Below are 23280 nucleotides of genomic sequence, written 5' to 3' on the forward strand. Positions count from 1 at the left end.
CTGAGCAGTTGTTATGGCTCTAGGTCTCTCAGTGCTGAAATATGATCTAGGCATATATTAAATAATCCAAAATGAGGTTACGGTGACCTACTTTTTGATCATGACCCCCTCCCCCTCCCCAGATGCATCAGCTGCCCAAGTTTGATAGCTCTATGCTTTGCTATGTTGGTGTTTAAGGTACGACTTGGAACACAAAATAGCACTTAAGGACTGATCAAAATATGGAAAATGGGAATTAAAGCGCTTACCTTAATACAATCTTATTAAAAAGACAGGTACATGTATATAAAAGCTGCAGATGACAATATGTTTAATTACACTTTTATTGATATAAAACTTTAATGATTAAAAGAAAACATTCCATTCATACAAGAGTTAGTTCATTACATCATACAATTTCAGACCCCAAGAATTGAGTAAGCTTCGAGTTTATCATGTAATACAGAGGGTTGGATTTTGAGTTGGCACGGTCATTTGCAGGACAATGTAAGCAGGTTGAGTGAGGCTTATTGTACAAGTCTAAGAGAGACAAAGGCAGTGTCTAAAACAAAGGCAGAATTTAATCAGCAGTTGTGGACTGGACTGGACCAGAAAGAAAACTTCACAGAAAAACTCGCGCGGCAAGATGATAATAACTAGTACATAATTATATATATTTAAATTTCAAAAGCAATGAAAGAAAAACAAGGCAAAAGACAAAACTTTGAAGAGCTTGGAAAATGCAGATATAGGCAATTTGAAAAATATACACTCTAGAACAGTTAGGCCATAATTACATGTATACAGAAAAGCTGGGAACAAATGCATGAACAAAACTGAAGCATTTCAGTCTGTCAAGACACAAATTATGTGATAAAAATAATGGTGTATCTTTTTACAGAATAGTGGGAGATTCATGTACATGTTATAAACAAAGTTATAGACTGAATTCTGATTTACAAGTTTTGCTTGAGGTAGAGTCATGCCACTCGCTCAGTTCAACATGATATATCTAGAATAAGTCAAAAATTCTACTTTTGTTGATAGAATCTCAAAGAAATGAAACCATATCTAGATAACTGGCCCCATTTGACACTGGGGAATAACACACTATAGCAATTATAAACTTTATCATATTGCACTCAGTGCATAACAAAAAGTACAAAATAAATTCTTTAAAAATATAAATGGAAGAATATAAAATATATGTAAAACAATGGACAACGGTTATAGTATCACAGATTTACAATATTTATATTTTATCAGCAGTAAAGGAACCACCCTAAAAAAAATCAACATCAGTAACACACCATCTCACTACCCAGCTTCCGCTTTCGCTGACCACCAAAAAACTGGTGCTCTAGTTTCTGCATTTTGATCCCTAGTTCCGACTTGACCTTGTTGCCATAGTTACCGGAGTTGGTGTTTGGGACGGCGTTGGAGTACATGTTGACATCTTCCGGAAGTTCTTCCCGGGGCTTGGGATTTCCCTAAATCGTGAAATACGAATGAATTAATATTTGGTACAATTATTTCTTTTACAAGTTAATTTGAATATTTTAAACCAATTTTCGTTATAATTTTAGTACATGTTGTTGTGTTATGCCGTGTTAATACAGCATCACCGTCAATCATGCAAATTCTACAACCAGCGGGTTCAACGGACTCGAAAGAGAGAAACTGAACGCATGGAGCCGTAAGCAGTCGGGGGGTCTGGTTTATATTAATCCTAATTGCTGTGTGATTATTGGTTTGAAACTATTTTATTGAAATTTTTCAAATGGACCAGAAACAAGTTCCTACAACTTACAAGTTGCTCTCCTTATATAACAATATTGTTGTGGTTATTGTGAACAACTATAACTATGATAACTATTGCGGGTCTTGGGTCCCCAATGATTAAAAAAATCCCCACACACACAGCCTCAGTAATCTATGCGTACGGAACTTATAATTTTTAATAAAACATTATGTCAGGTTAAAATAAGCATAATTAGTATATGCAAAACGCAAACCAAACTCACGAATTTATCAAACTCGTTTATCAATACAACCTAAACTGCTTATGGTTTATTGTTATTAAAGTTATTCAATTTCAATCCAACCTCGAAAATGAATTTTTTTTTGCAAATGCTCTGATAAGAAACTTCCATTATTCAACAATAAACACAAGTTTTCTTGTACTCGCCACTCGATCCATGGTTGTGATTTTATTTTCATGCTCAACTTAATATGATAAATTAAAACAAAAGTCCCCAGCCTCTCCCATCTTTTCAGGCTCGTTGCAGTTTACACATTTTTTTTATCATGGGCGTTTTATTTTTTGAACCTTCTTTCAATCATTGCATTTTAAAAATACAAACCATATCAAAAACACGATAATGATGTGGGCAAAATTCAGCTTATATTTAGAGATGATACTTAAACTTGCAGCTCCTTCACCAAATCTCTCCGAGATTATCAGATTAAACAATAACAGATTAAGCTTTCGCCACCACAAAAAATATTTATTTTGCACACCAAATCATTTACCATAGTAAATCCGGGATTGGTTTTCTGTAACAGAGACATACAATACAAATATACTATCAACCCGAAGTATCAGTAGAAACTGCTTTTTTGTTGTCATTTACCAGTCCTCTTATGGCGCAACACTGCCTCGTAAACTCATTCAAAATTGTAATTGAAATGCACACAATTTCACCATTATTATGACGTAAATCATCATGAACAATTGTAATTTATTTCCTGGCAGTAAGAGTTATCTCTCGTAGCACCGTCACATTGTACCGTAATGATTGTTATTGGGCTGAATGTTTCTTACCTTAGAATCAAATTCTGTTAAGAAGCCCCAGTTTCCTTCCCTACAAAATGAAAAAGATAGCATTTATAACATCTATTTACCCACTAAACCAGTACAGTAAAACACGCTTATAACGAAGTCCCAGGGACGAGCAATTTTACTTCGTTATAAGCGTAATTCATTATAAGCATGTTCGCTATAACCGTGTTTTACTGTATATCGCAACCAAAGCTTGGTACTGCACATCGTATATATCTTGGATGTGGTGTGAATAGGCTTAGGGTTATCCCTGAAGAAAGTAGTGACTTTAAAAAAAATATAATTTTCATACATGTATAATATAAATAGATCGTGTGTAAATAACAAGTATTGTAAGGTGTTTCTTTTTTCAAGATATTGTTTTTTAAAGTAATATATACACCTAATATATATAAGATATAAATTTACATACATGTATTTTTAGGGGGGGGGGGGTATGATAAAATCAAAATAAATTATTGGACTGTGCAATCCCTTGTCAAAATGATGTAAGCATATGTATTCAGCTAGGCCACGATGTTACCACTAATTTAACGTTTGCTTTATGCCATTACTTAATTAAGTTAAAGCAGTATTTTTTAGAATTTTTATTTTGCTGCAAAAACCTGCTAGTATGATAAATCTGCATGTAACTTACACTTTTTTAATAAATAAGATTTTTAAAAAAATCATTATTTTTTGTCAGAAGAAAGATTTCTCTTCTAAGGAATATTTAGTTGATCAATGTTTGTACAGGAGAACAATAAACCAATTTTGCTCCAATTTACGCTTATTAACTGCTTTTCCCACAAAAATATGGCTAACACAAATTTTAAAAAAAAACATGATATTTTTTGTCATTTTAGAAGGAAATGACATTTTCGTAAAAACAATTTTCAACAAGAAAATTGCAGCTTATTTTGCTTTAACTCTTACAATGGTGTTAGAAATCTTGAACCATATGCCATACATCATGAACTAAGTATTTTTAATTTGAAGAAGTTATAAATACCAGTTTTTAAGGCACATGCCCTCTTTGCCCACGCTCTGCTTCCAGATCCGGTCCTGGGTGACGGCGTCACAGCTGGAGTAGTCCCCCTCCTTGTGCGCCTTCTCTGTCGTTTGTGTGGTCTGCTGTCTCCGCTCGGGTGGGATACAGTTGTCATGGTACTGGCTGGTGAAACCATTGGGAAAAAAGCAAACCAGGTTATATTTCTTAGAAACAGACTTCCACAGCATTTTACAACCAGTTAAAGAAAGCTAAACGGATATGATATCTTATTCCGATCGCAAACGACGGCCTGCAACTAATTCCACTGCCTGCCAAGGACTATGAATTGCCCTTTTTTCTGCTTTCCGCACTTGAGCCCTTGAGTAAATTGTTTAGCTTTCACACCGTGACCATTTAGTCAGTGTGACTGCAACAAGATGCATCTGTCATCTAACTGACGAACGTAACTATGACGACGTTTCCGTTACGTCACAATGAAAACTTTTATGGCTAGCAATAAATTTTGCTCTTGCTTTTTTAGCTATTGACGTTTTTTCTGTTAATTTCATTGCCCTATTCTATTTAACCTCAAAGTAAATCTCATTAGATGTCATTATGTTTTATCTTTAATTGTATTGATCTAAATTAAAAAATTTACGACAACGGACAATCATTTGTGACGTCATAATAGAAGGAGAAAATAAAATACGAAATACCATTATTATACCATTATTCCCTCTAAAAATAACGCAACAAAATTATCACGTCCCCACATAGAGTATCCACAATCACCAAGTATTCCAAAGCATGATAAATATATGATATTCACACAGACCTTTTCTGATACTTCTGCATTTCGTTGCAAAGCGTGCACCAACAAATTCCTCACTATACAAAGTGCAAATTACAAAAAGTGTACGGTTATAAATTCCGTTCAATTTGTGATTCCATTAAATTTGACTACCTCCACCTATCGCTGCTACCTATTGTTACCTTTTAAGATGGTAATTTGCAACGTCTGGCGAAGATCCGTTTTGAGACATTTTAAAATTTCTGTTTTATCTTTTCGATCATTCAAAAACTTTTATGATTCAAGAAACTTCTTTTAATCTACAAACTGAAATAAATACAAATCAAAGATAGAGTTCCCGATAACAGTGAATTTTAGAATGCTTGGCCGTATACATATCCCAAAGCCACTGAGTCAAAGAGAATTTGAAACCGCTGGGAGCTGTCAAAATAATAGCACCGGCAAATGGTAAACTCCTAGAACAATGCGAAGATGGGTTGAGATATACCTATATTCACCTGTATATAACTAGATATACCTTAACTTATATACCTAGATATACTTGTACAAGATACAATGTAGGTCTGTAGATACCTGGGTTTGGTCCTGCCGTAGTAGGAGAACATGATGCCCCCAAACTGTCCACTCATCCTGACTGACCAGTTCAAAAGTTACTACAATCAGTTTAATTCACGGCTTCTTATCCTTTATTGGTCCTTTATAACTGCCCTATACACAGTTGAATAGCCTTATTTTCACCACTTAGCTACCGCTGTGTTTATGATTGTCCTATATTAGCTCTCCACAATGCCATAACTTTCGGATTTTATTGACACAAGATGACACGGAATGTGACCACGCAATTTGTACCCAGTCCAAAAAGTACGGATGAGGGAAAACATTTAATCTGGTTTCTGGGTCTATTTTGGGGATATATTTCTTATTTAATCGTTCCTTTTATGTTTTTCTAAAAATCCTCAAGTTCAAATCATTTGACACTGCATGCATTTCAGCTTAATGAATAACCCTCGTCGAATCTTACATGGATCCATTCCATAAACTGGTCCTACACACTTCCCTTGTTAAGATCGAAATACAAGATCGAAACTGTTACAAACTTTTTAATCTGAAGCACTTTCCGATTGAGAATTGATACGAAATAAAGCAAAGATTACAAAAACTAGATCAAGATTCACTGGGTTCATTTAGTGACATCGCGATTTCCCCTGACACCTGCCGGGACAGGTATAGGCAGATCGATACAGGTAGATCAAGTGTGTGAAACTGTTTGCACTGATTTTTAAATGATCGATTGTTCTCTGTAGTAAACAAGACGAGGATACCCTGAGGTAATACACAGAAGTTTTCTTGATGGAAGGTTGTCGTCAAACTATATTATATGATATGCATTGTCTGACTGCACACTATATCGTTTTTTAAAATGATTAATGTGATGTTTAAAGTTCAAATTATTTCTCAGAGAGAGAGAGAGAGAGAGAGAGAGAGAGAGAGAGAGGTGCATACATTAATGTATTACCAAACTACAGTCACTTAGTATAAGTGATAGCAAAATACCTTTTCTTGTGTGGGAGAGGCATCATAACCAAAATATTATATTCATGTACTTAGGGATTTACACAATGACACTGTCCCATCCCCTTATACGAATGAGGTCTGGCTGAGCATTGTGCTACCCTTAAGTATAACCAATAGAACCCTACAATAGACCCTCCCCGGAAAGGAAACCACCCAAACATGATCTTGTACTGTATACAGAGACCCGCGACCTCCCCTCCTAATTGTTGGGACCTTACTCACTGCAAACAACTCTATTTATTTCCTGTCCATTTCTTACGTTGTAGATTGTAAACAAACCTGTCAAACACGATGGCCACTGAACAGTTGACGTCGATCTGTTGATCAGAGGACGACCTGTTGTGTAAAGTGAGGATTCCGTGACGTGCAATGACCCCCTCCCCCCATTCCCACCCCCACCCCGAGCTTAAAAAAAATGTGCCCCTTCCCCAACTGTTTACCTCTGACACACCGATCCTACTGTCCTGATGCTACACAAACGACGGATTTGATTGATACGTCGGTGTGTATTTACATGAACATTTTAAAAACCTTTTAATTAATAGACCGAACCCACTGCACGCCGTATAATGCAGTGTATAATTCAATACTACGAGTACCCACTATAGACAATGGTTTAATTCTTAGCTTAATTAATATTGTTTGCTGTTTTGCTGTTTTCTTCAAAATATTATTATTAATTAACACAAAATTCATAGAATTCAACACTCATTCATAAAATGCATAGAATTCATAAAATTAACACTCATTCATAAAGTTACAATTAAGTGGCGGAACAAAATCCTGTCCGTCTTTGTAATCCATCGGTCGTTGCACTATACCCTCTTTATATTTTAGACTTGCCCACAATTAACTAATTTGTCATTCAAATCATAATTTAGATAATGGAAATTTTAAAAAAAGTGTTGTGAATTTATCGATTGACTGGCTGTCGATTTAAGTCGTGACACCTCTGGTGATCCTAACAATAACTTTATACTGGAATCTCGCAGTGAAGAGAAATTGTTAAATGCCTGTCACCAACGGTGAGAATTAATATCGGTCCGCTAAACGCAAACAGGGACGTTCACACCAATCCAATTAAGGGTAGTTAATTGTTTTGTACAGAGGGGTATTAAACATGCACATGCGTGCTAATTCTTTGAACAATCGTGTTAAATACTTATATGTGAAGTAAGTTTAAATTCACATATCTTTATTAATTTCTATAACCCGATTCAAAAGTTTGTTCAAACGTTTTCAACAAAACCACTTTGCCTCTCGTGGCCTCTCTAGATTTACAACAGCTACTTAATATCAAAGAAAATTTGTAATCTTTCGTAGCCTCTCTAGATTTACCTTGACTACCATGGTATCGTATTATTCTCATGCACCACTCGCGGAATATTCTAGGAGACTTTATAGAACTCTTTGACCTAACACAACCCCCTCTCATCCAACTCTCTATCAAACCACTATTATTAGACATGCTTCTAAAAAAGATAGTCTGCCCCTAATCAGTTGACGTATGGCCTATACTATCGATCGGAGGAGGTGAAACGTTAGGTATGTAGGTATTCAGCGGATTGATTTATTTCAAGAACGCCTTTTTAACGTCGAACATTTCTAACTTGCTTGGAAGGTTAACATCGATTTCTCCCACTGCGAAGGAACAGCTACCCACCAAAAACATCTTGATGCAACTTAAGTTAGTTTGCAGGAAAATTGTTCATAGAGATCCTGTACTGACCATGCAATTTATCTATCCAATATTACAAAACGATGAATTCTTTCCCCATTAATGATTGCACGGGATAGAGGGCTGGTGATGATTTTATTTCTGTGCAGTGCCAATCTTTTATATATAAAAAAGATCACCCTTCGTTGGCTTTATCGATCTTTCACACATTACTGTCGCATTCATTAAAATTTAAATCAATCAACTGATGGTATACCTGAAAGATAGGCTCATTGAAATTACGTGAAATCATATAGGCACATCACAGGTTGTAAACGCTCAAAATCCATGCACCCTAACGACCAACATCAAAAACTTTATGACAAATACCACCAACAAGAAGGGTCACACGAGAACTTACTAAATATTTTGATTAAAAAAGGGTCATTAATTCATTACAATATCTTTTATTTCCTTTTTCATTTAAGGGAAAGATTGGAAAACAATCACAAACCACCAACACACAGAATATTCTTTTCAATCAATACAGTACGTGTACAATAATTTCAATCACTAAAAAGGAACTAAAGAAAAAATAAAATGATACTGAATCCTGACAAACTCGCTTGAAATGTTATTTTCCATTATATTTCAGTAACAAACATCCAAAAACTTGGTTTAGAGGCCAATTGATAAACTCACAATATAAACAAAAAACTGTTCTCACCTTTTTCTGGTTGCCAGCATATAACTTCCGACTCCGGAAGACATTGTGAATGGTTTTTGTAATAAACAATCCAAAAAAGGAATAATTAATCATAAAACGGACTGGATCCTTGCTATCCCAACTGTTTCAATATCGCCTTTGTTTTGGTTGTTTTTTGTGTCCACTACATAATGAAGTGTTCCACACTCGGCTAAATGGGCCCAGTCTTGTAGAGGGCTTACCACAGAACACTGTGCTAAAGCGGGCCCCTTTAATCCTCCTGCTATGTATATTAACAACCGTCAGGGCTTAACGGACAGCGAGGTATTGATTAAATATCAGCTTTCAACATGTTTGATAAAGGCTATTGAATATAGGAAATATTAACAGTGGCGCTTTGTTTGATGGCTGTAATGGTTCATTCTACTGGCTGCTCCGCCATTGTGTCTTGTCACTTAGATCAAATTACGTCTTGATAAAGTCAAATTGACAAACACACAACGACAGACAAAATGTTTATAAAACATATTTATTGTAGCCAAGTCTTATATCATTACATTGATTCAGCTGAAGTTCTTAGCCTTGTGTCAATTTCTGACCGAGATTTGAATTTTAAATCTCCTTTAACAATGTCAGTTCAATTATTACAATACATTGTAAGTTCAATTATTACAATACAATGTAAGTTCAGTCATTACAACACAATGTAAGTTCAGTCATTACAACACAATGCAAGTTCAGTCATTACAACACAATGTAAGTTCAATCATTGCAATACAATGTAAGTTCAATCATTACAACACAATGTAAGTTCAATCATTACAACACAATGTAAGTTCAATCATTACAATACAATGTAAGTTCAATCATTACAATACAATGTAAGTTCAATCATTACAATACAATGTAAGTTCAATCATTGCAATACAATGTAAGTTCAATCATTACAACACAATGTAAGTTCAATCATTACAATACAATGTAAGTTCAATCATTACAATACAATGTGAGTTCAATCATTACAATACAATATAAATTCAATTATTGCAATACAATGTAACTTCAATCATTGAAATATATTTTACTGATCTACTTATCTCACATTATCTTCTTTTAAGTCTAATTTTTTTCAATCTAATGTAAATAATTTTATGCAACATCTACCAATAACTCTCCCCCAAACGACCGTCCTAATAATCCCTTGATGTCTTGAGTTTACACCACTGCCCACTGTTACCTACAAGTATTGTTAACAATTTCAGTTACTTATTCATTTATCCTGATTAAGGTGACTTCATCTTCAGCCCAATCATCTAAACATCGCTGATAAACCGTGCTTCATTACGAACTGTTTTATCAACCAAAATAACGAGGGTACAAATACTGTGCATGTATTCAATTTTTACTAACTTAATTTATCACCGTTACGGTGACTTCATCCCACTATACACATATCGCTGCTGATAAATGATCTTTTTACGGACTTCTTTATTTATTTGGATATAACTTAGATGGTTATTGAATTCATATCTGTTACAAATCAATCGTTTTGTTATTTGAGAAAAATGGCCTTTATCACATCTCTGTTGGCTTTTTTTTTAGACCGTGAGAATTATATTGTCAAAAGGCCAGTAAAAAAAAAAGTATGAATCGATCTTTTTATTGTTTCAATTACTTTTTCTTTAGATCAATGATCACTGTTACATTTTACTTTCTCTTTAGAACATGGTTACGTAATCATATCGCTCTTACGTTATCTATTTGAGTAAAAATTACTTTCATTTTAGACCAATGATCACCGTTCCATAATCATCGCTCTTTCATTATCTTTTGCGGTTACATTTTATTTCTCTTTGGTCCAGTAATCTGACACCGCTTCACAACTCTGCTCTTTAATTGGATACATCTATTACAATAACAATTTACTTTCTCTTTGGGCCGGTACATAAACATATCTCTCTATTATCTATTGAATATACATTAACTTTCTCTTTAGATCAATTATCATCGTAACATGATCATCGCTGTTTCATTATATATTGATGTTATAATTACTTTTCCTTTGGACCAATGATCGCCGTTACATAAACATCGCTCTCTATTATCTAATGCAGTCATAATTACTTTCTCTTTGGATCAAAAATCATTGTTACATAATCATCGCTCTCTATTATCTAATGCAGTCATAATTTCTTTCTCTTCAGACTTATAATTATGGGTACATAATCATCGCTCTCTATTATCTAAATTAATACAGTTATAAATACTTTCTCTTTAGATCAATAATCATTGTTACATAATCATGATAATCATGATCTGTATTATCTTTTGCAATTATAATTACTTTCTCTTTAGACCAAAAATCATGATTACATAATCATCGCTCTATCATTCATTCATTCATTCATAATTTATTTCCCTCCGTAGAGGATCATGATGAGCAAATCATAACATATCAAATTATTATTACAAACAAAACATCACTATATAAATAAGTAAATAAATAAATAAATAAATAAATAAATAAATAAATATCCGAACATATATACAAAAGAGCATGGGCATGCCAGTAAATACATCATATTGTCACATACATTGAAATGATAATGCCTCACTGTATAAGGCTACAGTGTTTTTAGAAGCCTGTAATTCAGCATGCGAAAAGATGCTGATGCTGAGCTTTCTAGCGGTGTATCAGTTCGTCGCCCCAAAAGAATAACGAGGAAGTCGTCATCGGCAAGGCCACACAGTTCTTTATCAGTTATAATTTCTTTCTCTTTAGACCAATAATCATGGTTACATAATCATCGCTCTCTATTATCTAATGCAGTTTTAATTACTTTCTCTTCAGACTTATAATCATGGGTACATAATCATCGCTCCAACAATATTTTTAGCAGTTATAATTACTATTTCTCTTTAGACTAATAATCATGGTTACATAATCATCGCTCTCTATTACCTAATACAGTTATAATTACTTTCTCTTTAGATCAATAATCATGGTTACATAATCATCGCTCTATCAATATCTTTATCAGTTATAATTACTTTCTCTTCAGGTTAATAATCATGCTTACATAATCATCGCTCTCTATTATCTAATACAGTTATGATTACTCTCTATTTAGATCAAAAAAACATTCTTGCATAATCATCGCTCTAACATTAAATATTGCAGTTACAACTGCTTCACACCAATAATCGTTGTTTAGTAATCATTGCTTTTACTTTATCTATTTGATTAACTATTACATCTGTACTTTCATTTTTGACCAATGATCACCGATATAAATATAATCATCGTTTCTTCATTATCAATTGCAGTTATAATTACTTTATCTTTAAACTAATTCTTATTGCTACATAAACATTACTTTTTCGTTGTCTATTACATTATTTGTAACACACTACATTTTCCTTTTTATGTTTGTTTCTTACACATGGCTCGTAAATAATGAGCTGCGGTTGCATTTACTTTGTCTTTATAACAATAATCAACGTTATTTTTACATCATTTCAAGTCTCCTTAGATCTGTTATACGAAAAAGACAACGTGTTTTGCTATATCACACATTTCCTGAATAATAAGTCGAAAACAATTATCCTATATTGAATATGTATACAAATCTAAGGTTATTCAGCGCAGTATTAAATTTTTTATCATCATAAAAAAAATACATGTACAGTAATTTTATTAATTTTATTCACCCCTTTCATCCCCATCTTTTTCTCAGTTCATTAAATCAATCAAAGTACAAAGAGTAATAAAATCTTACCTTCACTGGTCACTCATCGATTTGACTAGTCTCAAAAGAGCAATAAACAACCCGATCTGAGGAAATTGTTCCATATTTATTACAAACCTCAAGCACTGGTAGCGGAGAAGTTTAATTATTCATATTTATATAGGTAACGAGACATGCGAAATGAAACTCCTTATGCACAGCTTTTCCCTTACCTGGCTTAGATGACAAAGCGTAAGCCAGCTACTCATGATTTACATCGGCTTCGGCTCGAACACTCAACCTTCGACAATGCTTTGTTTATGTGTAGCGCTAATTTGCTGGACGTTGGCAATAGTATCTGGCTCCAGTTACACCTCTATGGCGGATGTGGTGAACCTTCACAAAGTTCTCAAGAACCGGAGTAAGTACGACCGCCATATTGTGCCTCTGAAAAACCAAGACCAGACGCTGGACGTCGACATTTTTGTGTTGCTGTCCGCCATTGACATCGAGTTTATCGAGGTCGAGAAGAAGGTCAAGGTTCTCATGGACGTAAAGACCTCGTGGACGGACGAGAATCTGTACTGGGACCCATCACAGTACGGTGACCTCCAACACCTGCACGTGCAGGGCGACTGGGTGTGGCGCCCCGAGGTGCTGATCAGAATCCCACAGAAAGGAACCACGACGCAACAAATCATGGAGGGGGAGAGCAAAGAGCTGGAAATGGTACTTGATCATACCGGAAAGGTGTTTCGCCACACAACGTTAAGTCTGTCCCTTTTCTGCTCTATTGATACTACCGATTTCCCTTTTGATGAACAATACTTCATGTTCATTTTAGCCATGTCTGTTGGAGATAATGTCAGGTACTCAGAAATTTCATCGTGTCTAAATACAGAATTCGATAATGGCAACCCGAGGTGGAGCAATCTCAGAGTGGCCCACGAGCTAATTAAGTTTGACAACTTCACCGACTTAATGTGCACCGTCAGCATGAAACGGAAGCCGCTATTCTACGTCATCAACATCATACTTCCGGTGGTATTTCTGGGATACCTGGAGGTGCTCGTGTTTGTGATTCCCGCTGACGCCGGGGAGAAGTTGTCTTACGCCGTGGCCCTACTCTTGTCTTACAGCGTGTTCGTCAGTTTCGTCGCGGACAATATTCCGGAAGATTCCGACAACGTCTCCGACCTGATCTACTACATAATCTTCCAGTTTTTCATTGGAGCATTCGCCATATTCTGTACCACACTTCAGCTACGGCTGTACCATCGTGACGACGAGAAAGACATCCCCTACCTGTATCGATGCACTGTTAAGTTCGTCAACATTCTTTTGCGTAAAAGAAATAAAGTGGAGAGTTGTCCTAAGGAGGGAGAAAACAAGAGTAAGCAGTCAGAAAACCATCCGTATGTTCCACCGAAGGAAGTTACAGCAAAATACAAAAAGACGACGCGCGTGATGAGACGAATGAAAACAAAGAGCGACCTCCATGGGCAGACGTCGGCGTCGTCGTCCATTCCATCGGCGTCATCAGACGTGGGGGCCAGGAAGATGACGTGGCACAACGTGTCGTCCGCCATTGATTTCATTCTGTTCTGGATATTCCTAATAACCCAGATTGTTCTCAATATGTGGTTCTTCTACCCTGCTTACAAAGCCGATAGATGACTAAAAATTGACACAATACTCAGTCTTTATTCTAATGTTTACACTTTAACATACATGTACTTTTGTATTTGTTTCTCAAAGTAAAAAAAATGTGTATCATTTTATTGATATACCCAAGCTATGGCATCTTCTCTCTCTGAGGGTTTTCTGTCCACTTCGCTCCCCATAAACCCATGGGTTTTTTGGGCCATAAACTCATGGGTTAATGGGGAACGGAGTGGACCGAAAACCCTTGGCTAGCGAAGACGAAGCTGTGGTACCTGCTATTAGACGAGATATCAAAATACTTTTGCTAAAAGAGGTAATATTTTTGACGTGTAAAAGGTTTATACCGGTAATACATTCTTAGAATGTTGAATATATTATATAACTTTAGACAAAGTATGAAGATATTTTGGACAGCAAGTACGTAGATCATGAAACTTTCCTTCAAAAGAGTGGTAAGAAAATAGACCAATTAGTTAAAAGACAAAACACAAAATTAAATTAGTTAAAAGATATATAACAAAATAATGCTTAGGATATGGGCTTTAACTAAAAGAAAACACCCGGGTGATTAAGAATTGTTATTTATTTCATTAAAATTATTTCAGTTTGTATTGCACTCAAACTGATGTCTAACTGCAAGTATACTGTCCTTTATAAATAAAGGATATAATATAAATAAATTTTTGTAAAGGACAATACGTGTACGCATTGCAAAGCTGTTTTAATTCTATGTAATTTAAATTGTGGGAACGCTAAACTCTTGATATTCGTCACATACTAGTATGAAAGATATAACTTTTAAGATATCTGAACTTTCAAAACTGCAGTAGTTAAAAAAAGCACCAATGAACCAGAAACCATGAATAATCAATGATTCTGACATAGTGCCGCTTTGAAATAATACTAAGGAATCTGTTTCCTGTCTTGGTTCGTTTACTTATTCTAGCTTCTGAAGTTAATGCATCTGTGTTCCTTTTTTGATTGAATAAAGTAAAAAGCTATACACGAGCTACGGTTGCATATTTTAGATTGGGTTTGTTTATGCCATATAAACTGCAAAAGGTTTTATAAACTCAACAGAAGATAACACAATCTTCGGAAGCAAGGGTTTAATATGCTTATACTCTTTTTTGCTGGGATGCAATCATACGAAAACAAGCTTATGGCTTATAGATCAGGAAGATGGCGCAGTTGGATATAAAAACAGAAAGGTATACCAAAGAATTCATGTCTTATTACCTTGATCAAATTTTATCTGTTCAGTAAATGCAGGCACATACCACAGTTTTTCAAAGAGTATGCCAATGGGAATGGAAAAGATCAGCCTAAAAAAACCTTGAAAAGACTCCTCTCCCCAAAATTAGTTTAAAGATTAACTATAAATTTGCCAAACCTATATAAGTCCTTATTCCTATTATACTAGTAATCAGTTCTGGATACCTCTTTTGGTGTAACGTTTCAGGAAAGGGAAAAATTGGCTCAATGAAGGTCAAGATATAGTAAATGAAAGAAGCCTATATATTTCTGAATATTCAAGTGTAAATAATATAAAACAAATAAATATGTTTTAAACATTTTGGAAAGGTAAAAAATACAAGAGGCCCACAGCCGTTAGGCTGACCCGTCAGAGAGTGTCATTTTTGCATTTGAAATTCATTTTGGAGCCTAAACTCTAATTCTTAACACTTCTTACTGTTAAATCCCAGTCTCATTTCCAAAATCAACCGACGTGATTTTTTTTTTTGGGGGGGGGGGATTATTCGGGCAACAAGTGGTAGATCATCAGCCGTTGTCCTATCGCCAATATCGACCTCTTTTTCCGTCGGCCGACCAATTTTGTGTCCGTCGGGCCAAATTATTTATTTTCTGCGTCGGTGGCTGATTTCTAGAGTAGAAACAGTCGTTGAATAGTCTATCGAGTATCCACCAATCATCGTCCGACCATCGACAGACAGTTTCTTATGTCTGTCGTCGGTCGGTGGCGCCTTGCTTCAGATATTTTTTTCGTCAATAAATTAGGGTAATGTCCACGTGGTTAAAAGCGAATAAACAGCATTTGCCAAATTGTTTATGTAATTCGTCCGATTGTGACTCAACGTTCGATGATCGGGTGACGATTCACCGACTAATGAATATTCAAAATTCAAAATATTGGAGATATCGGTGTTTCTAGGAATAAAAGTGACTGCTGCGCGTCGTCCGATGCCTGTGTTTGGCGATCATTCTTATGCTTCTTCAGCCGACGATACGAGGACATTTTGTTCGCCAGATCATCGGCTTAATATGTTACCTTGGCATCACCCCCGCATGATATATGAATTCTTTCAAGGATGCTTCTTTACAATTAAAACATGTAGTTTGATTTTAAAAGGTGTATTGGGACTTGATTTTAAGATGAAAAGCGTTTCATTTTCAATGAAAAATGAAGAAAAAAGGTACAACTATTCTTCCGTTTTGACGGATGAAATACACCCAGAATGCATACAGTTTGTCAAAAAACGGCATAAAGAATGTTCATTACCTTTCTTTAAAACGTTAAAATGATATCAAATTGAACATAGGTATCGGGATTACTTTTTATAGGATTTCAAATGAAATGGGAAAAACTGTTTTATTTTCTATAGGACAGGAAAAAAAATAGATCCAATCAATTATGACCTCATGATGGACTTGCCCCAAAAAGACACCCTAAAATCATTTTGGTAATAAAAATTATTTGAGAATATATTTGATTTGATCATATTTTATTGTTTAATTACAGGATAGGATTGGAAACAAGTTCTTACATCTTACAACTTATGTGTTCTTTTCCTAATGATAATACATTCATTATATACTTAATTATCATTTTGATATTAGTTACTTATAGTTATTTACTTTATAATAGTAATATTCATAAATATGCATTAACAAAGTATTTGCGAATAAATAGTAAACAGTGTTGATATACAGTATAGAATAACAAAAACAAGAAAAAATTAATTATTAAATCTTCTATACTCTTTAATAAAGTTTTGAACTACTGAAAAAATAAAGCAGTAGTTTGTGTTATAAGACAAATTGTCACTACCCCACAGAAGCAAAAGGAAACAAGAATGTTGTACAGCATAAAATTAAATTACATTCATAATCAATGGACACTAAATAAATGTAGAATTTTAAAAAATCAACAAAAAATACCAGGAATTTCAAATAAGGTGAATAGTAACATCATTCAAGTTAACCGGAAGAACTGACTACTGACGACCTCGCCCGATTACATGATATTTTAATGAACAAATGACAGATGTGAAGTTTAGAAAATCTCACCCACTTATATACGATACATAATATGCATCATTAGATTGATGTAATTGTCTTGCTGTGAGAGGCCGTGTAGCTTCAGTGCACAGCGCACGTGTGGAGATAAACACTTTATATATATGAGCGGCGTAATGAGTGATTTGTCGATGTATGATCAAGCGACACCTAACGCATCGCGGACTTCTGACCACAAAATCATTCAACAATCAACAAAGGGGACCCCCGTCCCGACCAGCCATCCAAAACGATTCAATAAGTCTACTAGCTGCCATTTTGTTCTATCGTACACGTTTACTTTCGTCTGTAACAATATTGTTGATTGAAGTTAATCGGGGACCTATAGATTTTAGCCACTGACTACAGAGAGACAATAGTGGCGTGGTGCGGTGTTTGAAATTGCTCCAACGTTCGCCCTGTTGGCGGTTCGTGTTTTGGTTGTCTGTGGGATGTTTTCATAACGCTAAGTAATGGACATGACCACAGAGGTCAGAAGAGAGAGAAACCCATGGCTCAGCACATGTGAGTATGTCTGACTTTATCGTTTATTTTACTGGGTTTTTTTTAATGAAACGACAAAAATGGTTAATATTTGACGCTTGTACAGGGAAGTATTTTACTGATGTTCGTGAAATGTTATAGTAGTCTATTCCTAGAGTCAGTATTATAATTCAGTCAGAAGTAGGCATAACTACTCTAAACAATGGGAACAAATGACTCGAAATAAGATTCAATTATATTTGATTCATTAAATTCTAGATCTTCATGCAACTACTAAAAAATATCGAGAATGAATTCATTACATTCCTCTTACATATGTAATGGATGTAACAAAAACACCCTGGACTAGTGATTTCTCGCTTCGTTTGTTTGTTTGTTTTGTTTTTGTTTTTGTTTTGTTGTTGTTGTTGTTGTTTTTTTTGTTTTTTTTTCGGGGGGGGGGGGGTCTGGTCTATATGTATGTGTCATTTTTTATTTCATTTATTGTTGATTTGACTAGTGTTTTCCAGGAAACAGGTAAACTGTATATACCTAATCCTGTTTACGTAGATCACATGCATGTGCGTATGTCCCCATTATGTACAATTGTGAATTGAATCATCTTTGTAAGAACTTAGACGATTTTGACATGTATCAGTTAATTAAACACTATTCACCACATTCCAAACTTATCGCGGTGGGCGTATTGAAGGTGGGTAAAAGGTGGGGGTGTTATATAATTACCTACAACGTATTTCTTGAAACCTATATATAAAGGAGTTTTAAAAGCAAAGATTCACATAATTCTTCACATGTTCGTATCCAAAAACTTTCTACGTTTTGTGTCAAAAAGCCAGAGAAAATCTACTTTAATTTTTATGTCAAATTGATGGAGGCAGGAGTTGATCTTTTAAAATGAAATGTCTGATAAAAGTTTTGGTCATGCAACACCAGTTAATCTTTGTAAGCTCGAAATAAGAGAGATAATCCCACTGAGTGTGTGGTTTATTATGATCAGTCACGGCTTGAACTAGTAGCGGATCACCGCCATTAGGCCATCGTGTTAGATCAGCCTAAACCGGAAGTGATTCCATCGCCGATTTCCTTTAAGAGAGTACGACTTCCCAATGAAATATCCGGCGATGAGGTGAACCAAGTATCCCAATTACTATATGAAAGTAGAGTGTCCTTATTTAGAGCTTCTTGGTTTAATCCAATAATCTGTTTTATTTGATTAATTAAAACTGAAAAAGAGATTCCCTGGAATGGATACGGAGCTAATATTTTGTTTGATTCATTGCTGCATCTATACATATGTGTTAGTTTTCGTTAACTTGGATCTACTGAGTATTTCCCCCTTATTTTATTGTTTAGAAACTCGATTGTGTTCATGCAGCTACTGACAAACGTTTCGAAACCGAATCTCGAATGTACAGGAAGCAAAACGTTATCGACAATAATGATAATTTACGAACTTTTTATCCACTTAATAAAGTTAATATAGATAACTGAAGCGATGTTAAGAGGGAGAAAGATGTTAATGTAAACAGTGAAATGTTTTCTCCAACGGTTATATAAATGGGCTAGCAGTCGTTGCTGAAACAATATTGCGTTAGCGTGCTATGCATTTTTTAAAATTTTTTTTGCAATGATCCGTTTCATATTTTATAATGTGGTATTTTTGTATTTATGATGCTTACTACTTTTATAAAGGCATCAATCACCCAAGAAAACGTGTTTAGTATTTACATTGTTTAATCGAAAGACCATCTGTCTAATATTTGCATAATTTCGATCTTTCTTCTCTTTTCCAGTTGAGCTGAAATGTTATCAAAGTAGATCTTACAAAATTTAGATGATGTCCGGCGATGACCTTAACCTTACTTGCCACACTTGGGTCAAGGACTATCTCCCTAGAGACAGGAACATCACTCTTGAGTTAGCCAATCAGATATTAGTGGCGCGCTTGATTGGCGGGGTCATATTTCTGGCAATTCTAATTGTGATTGGCTTGGTTGGAAATGCCCATGTGATCTACGTGTACACCCGAAAATTCAAAAATTCAAATTACCGGATATATGTGTTATGGTTGGCTATTCTGGACATATTTAACTGTTCTGTCAGCGCACCTTTGGTGATCATCTACCTGTGTAACGCCGTCACTTTTCAGTCTGAGGTCTTCTGTAAAATCTACAGGTTTATTCTGTATTTTGCCTCGATCTGTTCAACGTGTGCCCTTGTTGTTATTGCGATCGATCGATGCCGGAAGGTGACACGCCCACTGGGGACCCAGATTACCACCTCTCAGGCCCGGCTGATGTGTGCGGCGTGTCTGGGGATAAGTTTACTGCTGTCGTGGCCCGCTCTGCTCCTGTACGGAATCACCGACGAACCCACGGGAATTCCAGGATTAATGGTGATTAGAAATTAAGTTGCTGCAGGGATATGATCACGATTTCATATGAATATTTTCTCTTCTATTTTCACATTTTTATCCATGCTTAACTATTCACGGGATATTTATATTTAAAACCAAGCAAAAATATTGGTAAAACAATAAACTCTAAAATATTTACTTCAAATCGCAGCGATCTATAAATGTTTAGAGTTTTCTTTTGAAGCCTTTATTTGTGATAGTCGTCCTGCAGAACTATTACAAATGTTATTAACCATCATCATAATAGGAGAATTGATTAATTGGTCAATTTATGATATCTAAACAGTCACTCACTTTGTTCAATTTGAATTGTAGGGTTTCCGATGCCTGGCTAGTGGTAAAACACTGCAACATCTGGCTCTGTTCCACATATTTCATATTCTATTCTTCCTCGCCGTATCGTCTGCTCTCATCGGTATCTATGTCGTCATAGGGCGGAAAATTTACGTGCACACCTATTTCCGGGATAGCGTGCAGACGGGATCGGTCCAGTTTGCAGAGGAGTCTCCACAAGTAAAGCCCAAAAACGAGAACCGGCCCTCGCCCATCTCCCAGGCGACGCTGAAGCGGACCACGGGGACGCTGTTTACCGTGACCTTGGCCTATATACTGAGCGCCATTCCACATCACGTGTTGTCGGTGATATTCTTTGTGAACCCTGCGTTTGACTGCTCCATGACGCTGATCGGCGGTCAGTTTTACTATACTTTCGTGTGGTCCTATTTCATCAACAGCGCCATCAACCCATTCATTTACAGTTTCCGGGATTCTAAATTCCGACATGAAGTGAAAAAAATGTACGGTCTGATCATGTGATTGATCATTTCTAAGTTAAACGTGACAACACGACTTGATGGAACCTTCTGCTGCATGTTTCTTTTTTTCAAAAACTGTGATAAATCATATGCAAGGCAGAATAAAGTATGATCAACTCCTTATATTATGCATAGAATAAATATTTTAAAAGCTGTGATATTTTGCAAATTCGTTGTCCTACTTTTTATATATATTTCTTCACAAATTTAGTCGTTATTATATTGTCTCTCATATGTAAAGAATTTTCAAAAAAAGGGGGAGGGGCGATTGACTCAAACAGAAGCGCCACAGTGGTCTTAATGCTAGAATGCATAGTTTCGGAACAAAATCCTGATTTTTGTTGTATTTATGGTAAACATGGTGTATCCGTCAAATTCTTTTGTTTGTTAACATGTTGGGTCCATACTTGATTAACGTCATCGGTACTATAAAAGAATCAATACAAGATATACAAAATCATTGTCATATGCTAAGTACATTGTTTTAATTGTATTGTTATCAAAAACACTACAGTGTGTATTCGACTTCATTTCTAACAGTTTTGATTTTAGTACATTTCACGGTATGTTGCATTATAAGACTTTAAGAATTTAACTCCCCAGTTATTGTTTCCATCACTTTTTTTTATTATTTTTAATTAGAATAAACATACCTGTCAATGAAGAACAATTAATATCGTTTTAAGGGAGAAATCCAAAATTTCGTCATTGATACCTCATCTGTTTTTACCCGGAGAATTTCACGGGAACGAAAACAAACTTCTTACGGAGATTTATAAACGCAAATGTTTACATCTTTTCTCCATTCGGAAGTACTTGGGACACCTCGCACCATTTTTTTTACGTTTTTATCCGGGGTCTTTCAAGTCTTTTGCAATGCAAAATCCCTGGTGGCAGACTTTTTATTTTGGACTGCGTTATTAAACCTGAAACGTTTAGAGGGGCGTTTCAAAACAGATACTGTGCATTGCCGTTTTTCATGTGTATGGAAGCAGTTTGGGCACAAAAGTATTTATGATTATCGTGATATTAAGCAAAAACTGGTGAAAGCAGAAACTTGGGGCAGAGTTAATAAATACTTGGTACTATATACTAGTACACATATGCCGTTCAGCAGTTGTTACTTAAATTATACATTTTTATTATACTTAGTTTTGTTGAACTTGATAGGTTGATATGGGGTGAATTACAAAAAAACAAAACAAAACAAAACAAACACAAAACAAAAACAAAACAATAGAAAAAAAATCAAAAATAAAACCAAAAAAACCCCCCAAAAAACATGTAAAGCACTTTAAATTTTAAGCTTTTTAAAAGCAAACTGGTGTACTAGCAACTCTAACACTTTTGTTGAAATCGAATCTACATCAACCGCGTATTTTCTCCTCTATTTCTTAAAAAAAACCGATTGTGGTTTATAGCTTTAGAGAAACTGGCGTGGCTGAAATTTACACGATTCAGTTCAGACCAGTTTTTAATCGGTCGTAGCCTAGAACAACCTAAGAAAAATCACGGACTGCACTAAATAATCATGATGATGTCAAGCTCAGATTCCTATATACAATGTATATATATTGAAGTCGATTTGGGTGTTTCTTTTATCTAACGTACTGATGTTCATTAACAATGATTTAGTTACCTTTACTTGCTCTTTGTGATCAATTAATCAATTTGTTAAATGAAAGAAGTATGAAATATAGCCGGACAATAAAATACTTGCTAACGCGGGTCAATACATGTACGAAATTGACCTTCAGGTAGATATGACGTTCCATAGGTCTGCTTTGGTACTGTACATATTTCATCAGTGAAATCTGATGTTCCCAAATGAATTGTAATTCTTACATCATCATTTTAATTGATTTCAACGAAATAGTAGTTTCAAATGGCCTTTTTCAAACAAATATTCCTATAACATTAATTTTTTTAGAGTTCAAGTTGTTGAATATAATTGCTGTGACGTTTGACATCCTATTCTTTTTGGTCAACTTCAGTCTTTGGGCTATGAGATTAAGATTGATTCTTTATACAATTATTAACCTTATATAGATCTAAACGTGAAATTAACTCCTAGGGAGTCATCTAAAATTTCAATCGCTTGTTGCCATAGCAATCTGAATATTCGATTGTCAATTTAGTAAGATTAGTCAATTTAGTAAGAAAGCATCGATCTGTAGCATCACTTAATATATCAAGTACCATGAAAGAAAAATTCTTGTATCTTTTAAGGTAAAAAAAATTGATAAACATTTGATTAACGTTATATCTGTTGACAAATTCATAAATAATATTATGAGGGTTTTCATGGTAACGTT

The 23280-nt window shown here is 35.1% G+C and overlaps 3 protein-coding genes across 9 annotated transcripts; 2 read left to right on the plus strand and 1 right to left on the minus strand.

Moving 5' to 3' along the window:
* Window positions 1-305: 305 nt before the first annotated feature.
* On the minus strand, window positions 306-8866 carry LOC128171199 (uncharacterized protein C2orf50-like). 6 transcript variants are annotated; one of them, XM_052836937.1, is made up of 6 exons: window positions 8562-8866; window positions 4785-4908; window positions 3813-3974; window positions 2804-2843; window positions 2512-2535; window positions 306-1469 (listed from the first exon to the last, which is right to left on the minus strand). In XM_052836937.1, the coding sequence occupies exons 2-6, from the start codon at window positions 4832-4834 to the stop codon at window positions 1278-1280; spliced, it is 468 nt and encodes a 155-aa protein (XP_052692897.1). In that variant the 5' UTR covers window positions 4835-4908; window positions 8562-8866; the 3' UTR covers window positions 306-1277. The 6 variants fall into 6 exon arrangements, with proteins under 6 accessions (XP_052692897.1, XP_052692905.1, XP_052692889.1 ...); XM_052836945.1 differs by lacking the exon at window positions 4785-4908 and having other exon boundaries at window positions 8562-8852; XM_052836929.1 differs by lacking the exons at window positions 4785-4908; window positions 8562-8866 and adding an exon at window positions 5176-5411.
* A 3604-nt stretch (window positions 8867-12470) lies between these two features.
* Window positions 12471-14934, plus strand: LOC128156908 (neuronal acetylcholine receptor subunit beta-3-like). Its single transcript, XM_052819244.1, has one exon. The coding sequence runs from the start codon at window positions 12536-12538 to the stop codon at window positions 13943-13945; it is 1410 nt and encodes a 469-aa protein (XP_052675204.1). The 5' UTR covers window positions 12471-12535; the 3' UTR covers window positions 13946-14934.
* A 2395-nt stretch (window positions 14935-17329) lies between these two features.
* LOC128168804 (tachykinin-like peptides receptor 99D) lies at window positions 17330-21142 on the plus strand. Of its 2 annotated transcripts, none has more exons than XM_052834980.1 (3): window positions 17330-17759; window positions 19528-20129; window positions 20466-21142. In XM_052834980.1, the coding sequence occupies exons 2-3, from the start codon at window positions 19569-19571 to the stop codon at window positions 20964-20966; spliced, it is 1062 nt and encodes a 353-aa protein (XP_052690940.1). In that variant the 5' UTR covers window positions 17330-17759; window positions 19528-19568; the 3' UTR covers window positions 20967-21142. The 2 variants fall into 2 exon arrangements, with proteins under 2 accessions (XP_052690940.1, XP_052690933.1); XM_052834973.1 differs by having other exon boundaries at window positions 17332-17755; window positions 20466-21141.
* Window positions 21143-23280: the final 2138 nt, after the last annotated feature.

The sequence above is a fragment of the Crassostrea angulata genome, chromosome 1, assembly GCF_025612915.1.
Source record: "Crassostrea angulata isolate pt1a10 chromosome 1, ASM2561291v2, whole genome shotgun sequence".
In the NCBI taxonomy this organism is placed as follows: domain Eukaryota; kingdom Metazoa; phylum Mollusca; class Bivalvia; order Ostreida; family Ostreidae; genus Magallana; species Magallana angulata.

What these genes read in the sequence shown, in the direction of transcription:
- LOC128171199 (XM_052836929.1), bottom strand. Translation starts at nt 5,231, where the DNA reads ATGAGTGGACAGTTTGGGGGCATCATGTTCTCCTACTACGGCAGGACC. An exon ending in TACGGCAGGACCAAACCCAG is followed by an intron (nt 3,975 to 5,175) that starts GTATCTACAGAC and finishes TGGTTTCACCAG; the next exon opens with CCAGTACCATGACAACTGTA. An exon ending in TAACAGAATTTGATTCTAAG is followed by an intron (nt 2,536 to 2,803) that starts GTAAGAAACATT and finishes TCTCTGTTACAG; the next exon opens with AAAACCAATCCCGGATTTAC.
- LOC128156908 (XM_052819244.1), top strand. Translation starts at nt 12,536, where the DNA reads ATGATTTACATCGGCTTCGGCTCGAACACTCAACCTTCGACAATGCTT.
- LOC128168804 (XM_052834980.1), top strand. Translation starts at nt 19,569, where the DNA reads ATGATGTCCGGCGATGACCTTAACCTTACTTGCCACACTTGGGTCAAG. An exon ending in CGGGAATTCCAGGATTAATG is followed by an intron (nt 20,130 to 20,465) that starts GTGATTAGAAAT and finishes TTTGAATTGTAG; the next exon opens with GGTTTCCGATGCCTGGCTAG.